Source organism: Megascapheus bottae, chromosome 9 (assembly GCF_031878675.1).
Source record: "Megascapheus bottae isolate mThoBot1 chromosome 9, mThoBot2.hap1, whole genome shotgun sequence".
Lineage (NCBI taxonomy): Eukaryota > Metazoa > Chordata > Mammalia > Rodentia > Geomyidae > Megascapheus > Megascapheus bottae.
Window position 1 is genome coordinate 55,307,668 of NC_143517.1, and position 16,641 is coordinate 55,324,308.

General features: G+C 45.7%; 1 protein-coding gene across 3 annotated transcripts in view; it reads left to right on the forward strand.

The window, feature by feature from the left end:
• The window catches only part of Zhx2 (zinc fingers and homeoboxes 2), a 113,065-nt gene extending 100,860 nt beyond the window's left edge, over positions 1-12,205 (forward strand). For all 3 annotated transcript variants that reach the window (XM_090339333.1, XM_090339332.1, XM_090339334.1), the window contains 2 exons: positions 2,950-5,692; positions 10,679-12,205. In XM_090339333.1, the coding sequence (XP_090195459.1) occupies positions 3,175-5,688 (2,514 nt within the window). In that variant the 5' untranslated portion in view covers positions 2,950-3,174 and the 3' untranslated portion in view covers positions 5,689-5,692; positions 10,679-12,205. The remainder of the gene's footprint in view (positions 1-2,949; positions 5,693-10,678) is intronic.
• Positions 12,206-16,641: the final 4,436 nt, after the last annotated feature.

Here is a 16,641-nt window from a genome sequence, read left to right on the forward strand (position 1 = left end):
AGATGCCTTCCTATGGGGGGTCAAGAACAGGATATGCCTTTCAAGCTCCTTGCTTCATAGGGAACTTATCTGGCAGTCAGACCCACTTTTTCTTTCTCCAAGAGACCACAGGCCACCAGGCACCAGTGGGTCACACCTGTAATCCTAGCTACTCAGGAGGCTAAGATCTGTGGATCGTGGTTCAAAGCCAACCCAGGGAACCAAAATCCAGAGACTCTTATTTCCAATTAACCACCAGAAAACTGGAAGTGGAGCTGTGGCTCAGAGTGGTGGAGCAGTAGCTAAAGAGCTCAGGGACAGTGCCCTGGTCCAGAGTTCAAGCCCCACAACTAACCAAAAGAGAGAGAGAGAGAGAGAGAGAGAGAGAGAGAGAGAGAGAGAGAGAGAGAGAGAGAGAGAGAGAGAGAGAGAGAGAGAGAGAGAGAGAGAAAGAGAGAGCGAGCACAGGCCATCTGGATAGATGGGATAGGAAATGACACCACCTGACTCTGGAAGTAAGCATGGAGAAAAGGAAAAAAAAAAAATAGGCTGTCTGTGGGAGAGTGATTGCTTTTGGGGTAGAAGTGGGGGTGAGTGTGCATGTGCATACACTCACATATGCATGCACTCTCCCTTAGCTTTTTTGCTCAAGGCTAGCACTCTACTACTTGAGCCACAGCTCCACTTCCAGCTTTTTGGTGATTAATTAGAGGTAAGAGTCTCATAGACTTTCTTGCCCCAGCTGGCTTCGACCTACAATCCTCAGAGGTAGGAACACAGGCATGAGCTACCAAAGCCTGCTGGCAAGGCTTTTAATGGTAATGTTTTTTGTAAGCTGGGGAGAAAGTTGGGTATCTCAAGATCACCTGAGGCAAAGAGTTGGTCATATGTGTCAAGAGAATTATTTCCAGACCTTGAACTAAAGCCAGTAATCAGAAATAAAGAGAGGGGGAAAACTAAACTGGGAAAGAGCAAAGGAAAGGGTAGCATTGTCCAAAAAAAAAGGACTTGGTGAACCAATTCAATAGTGATACTCACAAGACACTATGTTGAAAATGAACTTTACAATTTGGAGGAAAGTGGAGTCAGGAAGGGGGAAAGCAGGAGAAAATGAGTGAGGGGTAACATTGTTCACACTGTCCAAAAAGAAATGTACCTGGGGCCGGAGTTTGGCCTAGTGGTAGAGTGCTTGCCTAGCATGCACGAAGACCCGGGTACCACATACATAGAAAAAAAAAGCCAGAAATGGTGCTGAGGCTCAAGTGGTAGAGCTCTAGCCTTGAGAAAGTCCAAGGACAGTGGTCAGGCCCTGAGATCAAGCCCACGACTGACAAAAAGAAAAAAAGAAAGAAATGTACTTATGTGACGTATGTAACGGTAACCCCTCCGTACATACCTTTCCATTAAAATTTAAATTCAAAAAAGAAAGAAATTGTACTCTGCCAGCAGGTTAAGATCTGAGGATTGTGGTTCAAAGCCAGTCCTGGCAGGAAACTCTATAAGACTCTTATCTCCAATTAATTGCCAGAAAAATCCAGAAGTAGAGCTGTGGCTCAAAGTGGTTCAGCAGTGGCCTTCAGTAAAAAAGCTCAAGGACAGCACCCAGATCCTGAGTTCAAGACCCATTACCACCAAAAATGAAAAAAAAATGTACTCCTTACCTGACCTTTGTAACTGTTACCCTTCTGTACATCACCTTTATAATAACAATTTTAAAAAATTTTAAGCCAGAAATAGAATTGTGGCTCAAGTGGTAGAACACCAGCCTTGAGCAAAAAAAAAAAAAAAAAAAAAAAAAACTAAGGAACAGTGTCCAGGCCCTGACTTCAAGCCCCAATGTTGGGGTTTATTATTTATTTATTTTATTATTTATTTATTTTTCTATTTTGAGAATAGGTCTCACTATATAGTTCAAGTTGGTTTTGAACTCACTGTGTAACCCAAGCTAGTTCATAATCCTTCTGCCTCAGCCTCTACATCTGGGGTGCTGGAATTATATTTGCATACTACTGTACCAGGCCTTCTTATTCATTCTCTAAATACCCATAGACATCTACTTGCTGGCTCCAGTTAAACACCTTGTTTACCATAGATGCAAAACAGTTTTCAGTTTAGCTACTCAGGAGACTGAGATCTGAGATTCAAAGCCAGCCCAGGCAGCAAAGCCCATGAGACTTTTATCTCCAATTAACCACCAAAAAGCTAAAAGTGGAGCTGTAGCTTGAAAGGTATCATGCTTGAGTACAAAAGCTCAAGGACAGGTCAGGAGTTTGGCCTAGTGATAGAGTGCTTGCCTAGCATGCACCTGGGTTCAATTCCTCAGCACTACGTACGTAGGAAAAAAAAGCCAGAAGTAGTACTGCAGCTCAAGTGGCAGAGCTCTAGCCTTGAGAAAGCCCAAGGAGGATACTCAGGCCCTGAGTTCAAACCCCAGGACTGGCAAAAAAAAAAAAAAAAAAAAAAAAAAAAGCTCAGGGACAGCATCCCAGGCCTGAGTTCAAGCCTTAGAACTGGTACACACTCTCTCTCTCTCTCTCTCTCTCTCTCTCTCTCTCTCTCTCTCTCTCTCTCTCTCTCTCTCTCTCTCTCTCTCACACACACACACACACACACACACACACACAGTTTTCAAGGTCTGACATTATACTCTCAGCTCTCTTTCTCCTATTCCAGCCACCCCTTCAAGTCTTGTTACCTCTGCTTCTTTTCTGCACCTTTTCATCTCTAAACATAAGGTGACACTCTTCCTCTTCCCCCGCTTCCCCCCACAACTTCCTGCCGAGTTGTTTCCACTTTTCTGCCCAGAGATAGAGACTGTGACCTCTCACATTTATAAGGACCAACTTTGCCACATGAGTGTTTGCTCTGGGTGCCAGATTGGGGAGGGGCATAGGAATTACCCAAAAGGAACTGCGAATTGCTTTTGAGATGTGGAAAGCCACTGAGCCTCTCTTTGTCCTTGTCTCACAGGAAAGGTGCTGCCTGTTGAGCTTAGCAGCGGGCACATTTACAACTGCTCATGCTGAAAAGCATTCTGAAAACTGTCAGAGGAGACGTCAGCGCTCAAGGAAAGCCAAAGCCACTTGAGGGGGCATCAACCCCAAAGCGAGCGTTCCCTCTTATTTGTCCCAGGACTTTTCCCACTATCCTCCCCTCCCCAACTCCAAAAAGAAGCCATTGTGGCCCACAGACAACATGGCGAGCAAACGAAAATCTACAACCCCGTGCATGGTTCGGACATCCCAAGTGGTAGAACAAGATGTGGCCGAGGATGCAGACAGGGCCAGAGACAAAGGAACGGGCTTGCCCCAGTCTGATGGTGCCAAGGACAGGTGGGCAGCAGATCCTGAAAACTCTTCCAAAGAAACTGAATTAATAGAGGTGAAACCCACAGGGGAAAACCCATCCAAAAAACTCCAGGGGGGTTACGAGTGCAAATACTGCCCCTACTCCACCCAGAACCTGAACGAGTTCACGGAGCACGTGGACATGCAGCACCCCAACGTCATCCTCAACCCCCTGTATGTGTGTGCTGAGTGCAACTTCACCACCAAAAAGTATGACTCCTTGTCGGAGCACAACTCTAAGTTCCACCCCGGGGAGGCCAACTTCAAGTTAAAGTTAATCAAGCGCAATAATCAGACCGTCCTGGAGCAGTCCATTGAAGCCACCAATCATGTCGTGTCCATCACCGCCAGTGGCCCCGGAAGTGGGGACAGTGACCCTGGCCTCCCCGTGAGTAAAACCCCCATAATGAAGACAGGAAAACCGAAAGCTGACACCAAGAAGGCTCCCAAAAAGCCTGAGGAGGCCATCCCTGAAAACCACATGGAAGGGACAGCCCGCCTGGTGACGGACACAGCGGAGATACTGTCCAGACTTGGGGGCGTAGAGCTCCTCCAAGACTCCTTGGGACACGTCATGCCTTCTGTACAGCTGCCACCAAATATCAACCTTGTCCCCAAAGTCCCTGTCCCGCTGAATACTACCAAATACAACTCTGCCCTGGACACAAATGCCACCATGATCAATTCCTTCAACAAGTTTCCTTACCCGACCCAGGCTGAGCTGTCCTGGCTCACGGCTGCCTCCAAGCACCCAGAGGAGCATATCCGGATCTGGTTTGCCACCCAGCGCCTAAAGCATGGCATCAGTTGGTCCCCGGAGGAGGTAGAGGAGGCTCGGAAGAAGATGTTTAATGGTACTATCCAGTCAGTCCCCCCCACCATCACTGTGCTGCCTGCCCAGCTGGCCCCCACGAAGGTGTCGCAGCCCCTCCTCCAGACAGCGCTCCCCTGTCACATCCTTGGCCAAAGCAGCCTGGTCCTGACCCAAGTGACCAGCGGGCCAACCACTGTCTCCTGCTCACCCATCACTCTTGCCGTGGCCGGAGTAACCAACCACGGGCCAAAGAGACCTCCGGTGACTCCCCAGGCCGCCCCCGAGCCCAAACGTCCACACATTGCCCAGGTGCCAGAGCCTCCCCCCAAGATGGGCAATACTCCCCTCCCCCCAGCCAGCGACCGCAAGAAGACCAAGTTGCAGATTGCACACCTCAAGGCCAGCTTCCTCCAGAGCCAGTTTCCCGACGATGCCGAGGTCTACCGGCTCATCGAGGTGACCGGCCTGGCCAGGAGTGAGATCAAGAAGTGGTTCAGCGACCACCGGTATCGCTGTCAGCGAGGCATCGTCCACATCACCAGCGAGTCCCTTGCCAAAGACCAGATGGCCATCTCTGCCTCCCGGCACGGCCGCACCTACCACGCCTATCCAGACTTTGCCCCCCAAAAGTTCAAAGAGAAAACACAAGGTCAGGTGAAAATCCTAGAAGACAGCTTTTTGAAAAGCTCTTTTCCTACTCAAGCGGAATTGGATCGTCTAAGGATAGAGACCAAGCTGAGCCGGAGAGAGGTCGATTCTTGGTTCTCAGAGAGGCGGAAGCTCCGAGACAGCATGGAGCAGGCTGTCCTGGATTCCATGGGATCCAGCAAAAAAGGCCCAGACGTGGTCACTCCCAATGGTGCTCTGTCTCGACTCGACCAGCTGTCCGGTGCCCAGCTCCCCAGCTCCCTGCCCAGCCCTGCACCAGCAGTCACACAAAGCCAAGAACAGGTTCATCTCCTGAGAAGCACCTTTGCAAGAACACAGTGGCCTACTCCGCAAGAGTACGACCAGCTGGCCGCCAAGACCGGCCTGGTCCGAACTGAGATCGTGCGCTGGTTCAAGGAGAACAGATGCTTGCTAAAGACTGGAGCCTTGACGTGGATGGACCATTATCCACAGCCGCACAGCTCTGAGGAGCCCGGCTCCGAGGCTGTGGCCAGGAAAGTCACAAAACCCATCGGCGAGAGCCCAAAGAACGGGAGCGAGGTGGCACCGCACTATCACAAAGACCCCAAAATGCTCTGCGAAGAAGACTCGGAAACATCGGTCCCCAGAGGAAAAGCAGCCAGCGAGCAAGCCAAGGACAGTTTCCAGGCCAAGCCCTCAGAGGCCCCCTCCGACAGGTCAGAGGGCAGCAGTCGGGATGGCCAGGGCAGTGACGAGAACGAGGAGTCAGGCATCGTGGACTTTGTAGAGGTGACCGTGGGAGAGGACGACGCCACCTCAGACAAGTCAGATAGCTGGAGTCAGGTGGCAGGAGATGGAGCTGCAGAAGTGGCTGACTCAGACTCAGATGGCACTCCTGCCCAAGCTAGCCAGGCCTAGCCAGGTAAGCCAGATGGGAGGAAGTGCTTTCCTTTCTCTCCACTGACAAGGTGGTGCTTAAATGGTGCATTCTCTCACTTAAGAGTTACTAATTGACAACAACAGTACATATCTATATACACATACACGTATACACACACACACACACACACACATATAGAGGGGGGGCATTGCTCACTTACATAACAAACAAATAGAATCTTGATGTGATCTGCAAATTGACTGTCCTGACCTGTGCATTGGAGGCTCACATCTGAAATCTTAGCCATTCAGGGGGTTGAGATCTGAAGATTGTAGTTCAAAACCAAGCCCAGGCAAGAAAGCCTCTGTGACTCCTATTTCTAATTAACCAGCAAAAATCCCAAAGCAAAGGGTTGGTTCAAGTGGTAGAATGCTAGCCTCGAGTGAAATAGTTAAGCAATAGTGCTTAGGCCCTAAGTACAAGCCCCAATACTAGACACACACACACACAAAAATCTAAATAAAAATAAATTGACTATCTTTTATTTTAAACACTTGAGGGTAGAGGCATTTCAGATTTCACAGTATTTATATATATATGTAAATAAGATGTTGGCATATTTACATATATATAAATAAGATATAATACAGTAGCTTGGGTCTAAGGCCCAAGTCTCAGCATGAAATTACTTTATATTTCGCAAACACCTTATTCACACAGCCCAAAGGTAATTTTGTGCCATGTACTTCGTTGCTTTTTTATTTTGTGCCAGGATTAGGGCTTGAGTTCAGGGCTTCTACCTTCACTCAGCTTTTTCAAATTAAAAAAGAAAATATTACTCTTACATAGTTGCATGAAGGGGCTTCAGTTCACCCTGTCAATCTATGGGTATAATAAATCCTGATCACTGTCACCTTTTTTTCCACCACTCGCCCAGACTGCTCACCTTTTCTGCTCACAGCTGATATTCTACTACCTGAGCTATGCCCCCCCCCGTCCTTACAACTTTTTTTTTTAATCATTTTTTATCATCGTGTGGAATTTGAAGCTGCTATTGGAGCTGAAAACATTTTCAATTTTGCCACATTTGGGATTGTGGTATTTCACACTAGGAAGATTCAACCTGTGATCATTGTGTGTATTTCTGTTGTACAACATGATGTGTTGAAATCTGGACATGTAATGTGTTCAGTGGAGCCTCCCTAACTCATAATGTCCATCTCAGGTCCACTGGCCATTGTCTTTCCGGCAGAGTCCCTTGTCAAGTTCCTTTGATAAAGAGAAAGAAAAGCAGAGATGGGCAGTCATGTGAACTTATTTACAGGGTTGTGCTAAGCCGGGGACAGCCTTGCCACTATGGCCTGTTTAAGATTCCAGCTGCTGGTCCTATCCATACTGTGTCTTTTCAGAGCAGTAAGAACAACATAATTTCTGCGTGTTTTGCACTTGTTGCAATAAAGGACAGTGTTTTTTGTTTTGTTTTGGTTTTTTTCCTTTTCTTTTCTTCTATCCAGTGTTACCAAGAGTGTTTAAGTTGACTGAATTGGAGATTTTGGGTTATTTCACTTTACCTGAAATGCTCTACAAATGCGTAATATATTGCCTTGTTGCTGCTCAAGGAAGCTGCTCTCTGCTGAGGTCCTCAGACCCCTTCAAGTCTGAAGACACCTGTGTAAATTTAGACCTGTGGGGGCCACAAAAGCCAGGGAAGCGAGGTTGCCATGGTTACTAATGGCCTGGTCATGGACATAATCGGACATGCCTGTGCCTGTGCTCCTCACTGGGTCAGTGCCAGTCCAGGCCCTAGCTCAGAAGCTGGCTTAGGGATGAGTAGAGAAAAGAGGGGATTCCTTTGCTGAAAGATTTGGCAAGGGCACCCTGGAATACAGGGCAAAATGTGTGACTGCCCAGGTGCACTTCTAAAGGGCACCTCTCATGCTATCCTTTAGAATAATGACATAGAGGTGAGAACCTTCCAGATGATTTTACAAGATCCTAAAGGCAGCTCTAGAAATGGGCACACCTTTGTGGTAATGAACCCCACAATAATTCATTCATTTACTTGGTAATAAAGCACCTGACAAATGAGGAGAATCTTCTAGAAGCCTTCTTGGAACCAGTTCTAAACCAGCTTTAAAAAAAAAAAAAAAGCAGTTTAATGAGCTGCTGCTCACCTCCATTGCCTTGGCTTTCTTCTCTCTGGCCAGTTTTTTGCACTCTGGGTGTAGTACTTTATGCCCATCATTCTCTGCTAAAGCACGAAGCAAAAAATAAGAGGATCACAATCCAAGGACATACCCAGGCAGGGGAAGCCAGACCCTGTCTCAAAAATAACCAATGCAAGGGGTCTGGGAGTTTGGCCTAGTGGTAGAGTGCTTGCCTAGCATGCACCAAGACCTGGGTTCGATTCCTCAGTACCACATATATTTAAAAAAGCCAGAAGTGGTGCTGAGGCTCAAGTGGTAGAGCTCTGGCCTTGAGAGAGTCCAAGGACAGTGCTCAGGCCCTGAGCTCAAGCCCAGAACTGGCAAAAAATAATAAATAAATAAAAATAACCAGTGCAAGGACAGGAGTTTGGACTAGTAGTAGAGTGTTTGCCTAGCATACATGAAGACCCAGGTACCACATACATAGAAAAGGCCAGAAATGGTACTGTGGCTCAAGTGGTAGAGTGCTAATTTTGAAGAAAAAGCCCAAGGACAGTGCTCAGGCCCTAAGATCAAGCCCCAGGATTGGCAAAACAATAAATAAATAACCAATGCAAACAATGTCCTAAGTGCAGCTAGACAGTACAGTGCTTACCTAGCAAGTTCTGAAGTCCTGCATTCAAAATGTCCATACTACCACAAAGAAAAGCTATCCCTGTGATAAAAAGAACAGTGTGGGCCAAGGTCCAGAGACAAGCAAAGGATTCATGTAACTAAGGACCTTAAGCAGTTTGGCATAGCCAGAAATTAGAGTCTGGGTTCATTTAAGCTAAAAGCAAGCCCCATGGGTCTCTAGAATAGACAGATGGATTTGCTGGATTTGAATATTAGGGTGCACAGCATGGCAGGGTGAACTTGGATGGCATATCCCGAGAGGTTTCCCAGGCTACAGTCCTCTGAAACCCTGGGGCCATCTGTCCCCACCTTTTCTCCCAAGTTATTTGCCACTCCTACTGGAGCATGCACATCTGAGTGAGCTGTGGCTGAATGATCCCCGCCCCCCAGACTTCAAACAGCAATCCTCAGATCTCAGCCTCCTGAGGAGCTAGGATTACAGCGTGAGCCACCAGCACCCAGATGACAGCAACATTTGAATCGACATCAAGTAAGGCAGAGATGGAGGAACTAGCTACACCCCCAAAACAAAGAAAATCTGAGAACCCCATTCTTTTCTTTTTAAATGCTATAAGTGCGAGCTGGAAACCATTAAACTGTTAAACACATGGCAACCATAGACATCCCTAATCTTGGGGGGATCTGCCATATTGTGGATGGGCTAGCAGTGAAATCTAGAGGCTCTCTCAAGTTCTAATCAGAGACACCTCAAAGAAGGCTCCCAACTGAGAGGGGAAAAACATCTTCCTAAATTATTTCACAGCTTTTATGAACCAAGAATATGATGTGTCTCTTGAAATTCAAAATTCCTCAGTGATGCCTCTGCCTAAACACGCGATCTTGAAAAGTGCAGTTTGCTGAAAAGGTTACACATATAATCATCCAGAAATAATTTGTGGTGCCAGAAGAGAAAAAAGATGAAATTTAGTGAGAAAAGCCTGTCAAAAGCTGAGATAGGCTGGAAGCTAGACTTCTCATGCCAGTTAGCTAAACTGTGAATGGAAAGAAAAAGTTCTTGAAGGAAACTGAAAATAAACATATGATTATACAGTGAAGAACACACAATCTAGAGATTACCTTGGTTTGAACCCTACCACTTCCCAGTGTGTGCTCATGGGTAACTTACTTATTAGCCTCTCTGTTCCATTCCCTCACCTGTAAAAGAGGAATAACAATAATACCTATACTTCTGAGGATGGATATAAACATTAAATAAAATGCATTCTAAATATCACTGCATATTATCATATCTCCTACCATGCTTGGAAATGGCTCCCTGTAATAATAATAAAAAAAAACAACGAAAGCACATAAAATACTTAGCAAGTGCCCAGGCACTCTGCCAGAACCTGCTGCCTACATTAACTCATGGAGTTGTCACAACTCAACCTGGTGGATATGCCCATCATGCCCTGGGTACAGCCCATAGCCACTATGTGGAAACATCAGAATCCATCCCCAGATTTGTCTGACTCTAGAAGCCATGGGGACCAGCTGTCTCCCAGGATGCTTGAAGGAATTAAAGTCCACCAGAAAGTCACACTGTTTTCAAAAGCCTAATCCATGCTGGGCATGTCCCCTAATACCAGTCTGTATCCAGGAAACACACTTCTGTCTTAAGACAGCAGGCACTGAAGGATGTGTGTAACTCCTCCAAGCCTTAGGATAGCTTAGGAAGAAATCCCCACACCAGCCAGGTGTCATCCTAGATACTCAGGAAACTGAGAACTGAGGATCATGGTTTGAAACGAGCCCATGCAGGAATATCCCTACAACTCTTATTTCCAATAAACTACCCAAACAGCCAGAAGTGATCCTGTGGCTCAAGTGGTATAGAACAAGCTTTGTCCCTGAGCTCTTCAGCTCAAGGCTAGCACTTTACCAGTTTAAGCCACAGTGTCCACTTCCGGTTTTCTGGTGGTTCACTGGAGATAAGAGTCTCACTGACATTCATACCCAGTCTGGCTTTGAACCTTGATCCTCAGATGTCAGCCTCCTGAGTAGCTAGGATTACAGGTGTGAGCCACCAGCATCTGGCTTAGAGTGCTGGCTTTGAGCAAAAGCTCAGGGACAGCTATCAATCAATCAATCAATCAATCCCATACCTCACCGAAAGGGCCAGGGAGGAACAGGTCAGCAGCCTTCCACTCCATTAGACAGTGATCCTCTTGATGACATCTCTCTCTGATTTGTGTTGTCCTTCTAGGGTACATGGATAAACCTCTCCTGATAAGGGGATGCTCTGACCTTGAAGAGACCTTACTCACGTGGGCCACCTTGCCAGCGACTCCAAGTGCAACTTCTTCATTTGTGTGTGCCTGGAGGGCACGGGGGACCCCCAGCCGCTCCCCACACACATATAACCCAGAGGCCCCGTGGGAATTGTTCATAGTGCCAAAGTCCTACTACTGCATTTTCACTGGGGCCTTGTACATAGTTTGCTCCTCTGCCCTGGCCACCTCCTCCCCACCCCCAGCCACACCCACCTCTTGCTATACTGGAACTGATTTATACAATGTGGGAATTTTGTTACCTTTTTAATTGAGGGAAACTTCCTTTTTAAGGCACTACTATTGTAAGAGTTTTTCCAGGTGGGAGAGCTAAACACATTGCTTTTCCCTTTCCTCTACTTTCTTGTCTCTCATTAATTTAGGGTATTAGTAGGAATGCCATTACAACTACTGGATTGTAGGTAGGGACAATTTCTTTTTGAAGGTAGTTTGAAATTTGGAACTTTTTCTTGGTGAGAAGGGCTGAGATTGGACCTCTATCTCAACTGGGAATAGGTTTATAGATGGCAGAGCTTTCAAGTCAAACCCATTTCCCCAGCTGCCTTTGGGGAAATACTGCCTTAGCCACATACAGGCTTTCTGCACTGCTGAGGGGTCTGACTTTTTTTTTTTTCCTTTTTTCTTTTGCAAGTCCTGGGGCTTGAACTCAGGGCCTAGGCACTGTCTCTGAGGGTTGTTTTTGTTTTCTTGGTTTTTTTGCTCAAGGCTAGTACGCTACAACTTGAGCCACATCTCCAGTTTGGGCTTTTTTCTTTTTAATGATTAATTGGAGATAAGAGTTTTCATGGACTTTTCCTGCCCAGGCTAGCTTTGAACCCTGATTCTCAGATCTCAGCCTCTTGAGTAGCTAGGATTATAGGCGTGAGCCACCAGCACCCAGCTTAGGTCTGATTTCTTAACTGCTTGGGATTAGGAGGCAGCACTGGAAGAGCTGGGTAACAGAGACTATCTTCTCTAAGTACTTTTTTAAATATCAGCAGAAAGGGCTCCGATATTTGTTATCATCCTCATTATTCTTATGGAATTAAAACAAATAAATTATCTTCCTACTTAGATGGTACAAAGATAAACAGCTTTGGTTTTAATTTCTTCTAACTTCCTTTTTTGGTGTGGCATTTGATAAGATTTCAGCTTGCAGCCTCACCATGAATTTTTTTTTTTTAATTTGAGTGTGTATGTGTTTGTTTTGGGCCAATGTTAGCTACTGAGTGCACTTTTTTTCAGTTAGTCCTAACTTTTGAAGAAAAAAAAACCAAGAGATATATCTGGTGTAAATGTTGCAATATGAATTATGTTTGCAATCCCTCTTCCTCTTTCCACTGCCCCCAGATTTGAGTTCACTGCAGAAATAAAATGCTAGGGAGTTTGAATAAAAGCCAGTTTTTCTAACTTGTTGCTCATTTGCTGTAACTCAATAAAACAAAGACTAAACATTTTTATAACTTTTTTTCCTCTGTTCCTCCTTCTTCAGTAATATCTATCTGGTTTCCAACAGTTCAGCCTGGGGATCCTAATTCACTCACTTCTTACTGGAAACTTATTTTGGCATCCATCTTGGGGCAATTTGATGTTACAAACAGGGCTGTAAAATCAGGCTCTTCATACCTACTTGACATAGACGAAGAAGCTCTAAGCCTCCCTTTTCCAGGGTCCCATCAAATACTTCAGAATAGAACATCACTGTAGGACTGGGAAGATCTTTGTCAACTTGTTGGCTATTGGGTGACCTGAAGTAAGTCCCTCCCCCTCTGTCTCCCTAGACTGCTGGTGTCTGACATCTGGGACACTGTCATTTCTCAGGGCGTTTCTGCTTTGTGTTCATCCAGACCCCTGGTTCTGTGTGTCTGTGTTCATCCAGACCTCTAGTTCTGTGTGTGTGGTGTGTGTGTGTGTGTCTTTTATTTAAGTGTGTACAACATATTTAATCCCTTCCAACCAGGCATTTGTTTTAACAGCTATGACCTGTTTTAAATATTTCAACCCTGCCCCCCACTACAGTTATCTCAGAATGATTGCCCTGTGGTCTAGGAATCAATGTTGGAAGTAGAACATCTGAGGGCCGGGTGGCAGTAGACTCCATTAATTCTACACAGAACTTTCCTATCAGATCAGGAATTCCAGGAAGAATACTTCCTAGCCCATCACCCTTCAACAGAGAAGGATCCTCAGCCAGACCATGAAGATCTGGAATGATGACCAGGAGGCTACATTGTTCTTCCAGCATCTATGTTTACCCCAGTTATACCACTGGTTAATGTTACTTGACCATCTCACTTCACTCAGCCATAGCAAGCAGATCACCGCCCTAAGGGACTTTTTAAAAATCATTATTACAAAGGTGATATACAGGCCAGGCACAGTGGCTCACGCCTGTAATCTTAGCTACTCAGGAGGCTGAGATCTGAGGATCACAATTCAAAGCCAGCCCGGCCACTAAAGTCTGTGAGACTCTTATCTCCAATTAACCACCAGAAAAACCAGAAGTGGCACTGTGGTTTCAGGGGTAGGGCAGTAGCCTTGAGCTGAAGAGCTCAGGGACAAGGCCCAGGCCTAGAGTTCAAGCCCCACGACTGACAAAAAAAATAAAAAATAAATTTAAAAAAAAAGATGATACACAGAGGGGTTAAGAGCCACATAAGTCAGGTAATGAGAGTACATTTCTCTTTGACTAGTGTCACCTCTTCTCTCATTTTCTCCCAGTTTTTTCCCCTCCTGACTCCAGTCCCTCAAAAGTTTTATAGCTCATTTTCAACAGTCTAGTATCATGCTATATGTGTCACCCTTTGTCCCACCATTTCTATGCTCCCCCACACTCCCTCCCAAACAGATTAAACTGAATCTTGAAGACAATGTGGTTTTAAAATCCCTCTGTCTCCTCCAATCATCACAGGAACAACAGTCAATGAAAGTCATCTGGGATCTCCAGGCCTGGATGACACAGACCACTCTCCTCCGTTGGGGCTTACAGCGAGTATGTCCCTTCCCTGAAGTATACACTGCCCTCTCTGGGCCAGGTAGCACTTGTTAAGGTTCTTCCCATATCAAGTTCCTCTTTTCCCAAGTCTTGATCAGGATGCAATCTCCAGGCTTATAATGGTACCCTGGAAACTTAAGATGTGGAGTCAGGCCACCACTCTGCAGTTTTATCTCAGCTTTTTACTTGGGCCCCTTTATTGCATTGCCAGTTTACCTTTGATTGAGTCCATTGTTGGCTGCAAGGGATGATGATTGAGCACAACCTGGAGGCTGCTGCACTGAGGCAGTGGGATGCTGCCATAATACCCAAGAATGAGCTTCTAGGATTTCCTTAGGTGATGTGAAAGATGCTACACAAGCACCCAAAATGTTGGGGGGTATCCTGTAAGGAATAAGGACACAAACTCAGCAGGGCAAAATCTACTTCTGTATAGAAGGGCACATCATCAGCCAAAAACCTGACAAGTAAGCATAACTTACTTCCACTGTCTTCTGATAGCCAAATGCAATCAGAAGCAAGGGTGTCTGCTGCCAAAGTGCATCAGGTTGTCCAGTACAAAGATCAATCTATGAGCTCAACTAAAGACAGCAAGTACACACCACGCTTGCCGACCTGTCTCTCTCCACGGCTCTTACAAACCCTGATAATAGAGTATTTTTTCCTCATGGAGAAGTTATCACAATACTGAATCCAGTGCTCCACTGTGAATCTACTAACCTTGGAATGAGAGATGAAATATGTGGTGGTGGCCACTGGTCAGCCGGCTAATAGCTATTCCCCTCCCTTCCCCACATACACACATACTTCTTCCTAAGAGAGCTAAGGTACTGCTATCAGTAACCTATCCAGCCCCAAGTGAGAAACTCCATTGCTCAGTTTCCTTTGTAGCTAGGAGTGGTCGATCAAATATAAGCAGACATCTACACAGCAGATGTCATTCTCCTTCCTCTATTCTTTGTGTACAATGCAGATTTTGAAACTGGGGCCTTGATGGTCTCATCAGACATATCCCACAGGAGCTTACTTTCAAACCTCTTATTGTGCGAATATAGTTGGAGAACCTACAATTCATTGGGTATTTTTTTTTCTCTTTTTCTTTTGAAAGAAGTCTGACACTGCCTCCAGAGTGCTGAGATTAGAAAACAGTACCACATCTAGCAGGGGAATTTGTCTGATACTTGCAATCAAGTTCACTCATTGCAAATACAAAACTTCTATGCCATCCCTGAGCTACATCTAGCCCTATGCTCACTTCTGTGCTTATTTTGAGCTGAGAGATAAGCATTATTTCCCATTCATGGAAACATGATCTAAATCCAAAAGAGGAGGAGGTGTTTGCCAAGTGGATAAATCAGAAGATACAAGAAGCATTAATGAATGGGCATATACAATTTCAGGACTGTAAGTAGGAAGAATCTATCAAGAATCTAATACTCTCTAATGTGTAGTAAAGGAAGAAATCACCACTTTCCTACCAATGACGAGAAATCAAAAAGTGGTTCCGGAATTCCCCAAATAAGGTGCATGAAATAGATGTAAAGTGAGATAAAATGTAGGTTTTGGCCATATGTCAGATTTGGCTTCCCCTAGCTGAATGTGTTGCAAGTCTTGGAATCAGGTCATTCTCTCTTCACTGTCTCCCCTCCTGGTCAGGGGCTAGAGGACAGACATCTCCGAGGTTAATGCAGTTTTCCTCTTAGAATATCCATACCTTCCTTAAACATCACCCATTCCCCCAACTCCATCAGAATCTGGGGCGATCAGGAAACAATTTAAGGAAAACACATCTACTCCAAAATGTCTCTCAAGGAACCCTACTTCTCTGCATTCCAGACAATTCCCATCGTCAGAACTTAACTCTAGTCACAAGTGAGTTTAGTGGCTTTAAGGCTTGTGAGACGCCTCTAAGTCAAGAAGTGGCCAAGCAACAGGTTCCATCTCTCCAGTATCAGCACCTCTTCTTAGTAAAGCACATGTGCGCTCGCATGCGCGCGCACACGCACACACACACACACACACCCACACACACAACTTCCTACTGGGAAAGCCTTCTATAACTGTGTTCTTTCTTATTCCAACTAGATAATATTGCTGTGACTCCAACACAGAACAGGGCCCTTCTGATCCATGGGTGGTCATGTGACTCGGGCCTAGCCAATCATAGCACTCATCTCTGACCTCAGACCTCAGTGAATAGCCCAAGGGATACTTACATGACCCAAGCTGTATCCAGCAGTTATTCTTGAGGATTATATATCTTGGAGGTGAACAACTCTAAAGTCCAAACTATGGGGGGAAAAAACTGAGCAACAGTCTAAAGCACATAGGCAACATGCCATGCGTTGTGCATGCTAGTAAAGCAAGCGCCCCTTTTAACTGTGTTTTGTTTATTTGGACTAGGATTGAGGACTAGACCATGTGAGACATAGTTTCATCAAAGTTAGATGAGCAAGTTGTTCCAATCCATGGGAAGTCAAGCTGAAAAACCTGCTATTACAATCACAACAAGCCCTGTTGCTCCTTTCTATAGACCAAACTTGTCTCTCTACATGCTCACTGTCCACAGCCTGGTAGGAACCATTCTGACCCTATTATCCAATAGAAGCCTGGCTTAACCGTGGCAGAACACCTGTGGCTTCCCACCATCATGGGGGCTTCCCATGCCAACCTCATTCAGGCCCATGACCCTGGGCCAATCACACACTTCGACTCCTTGAAGTGCAGACTCCTCATCGAAAACTAAAGGGTTTCGAACAGATGGCCATTCGTTTTCATTCCATCTGTGAGAGTCTATGATTATGGGAGCCTGGGCCCACATCCTCCAAAGAGCTCTAGGCCTTATTTATCTTCAGCCAAAGCCTGTGAGACAGTTTCTCAGGACCACAGGGAGCTAAATGGACC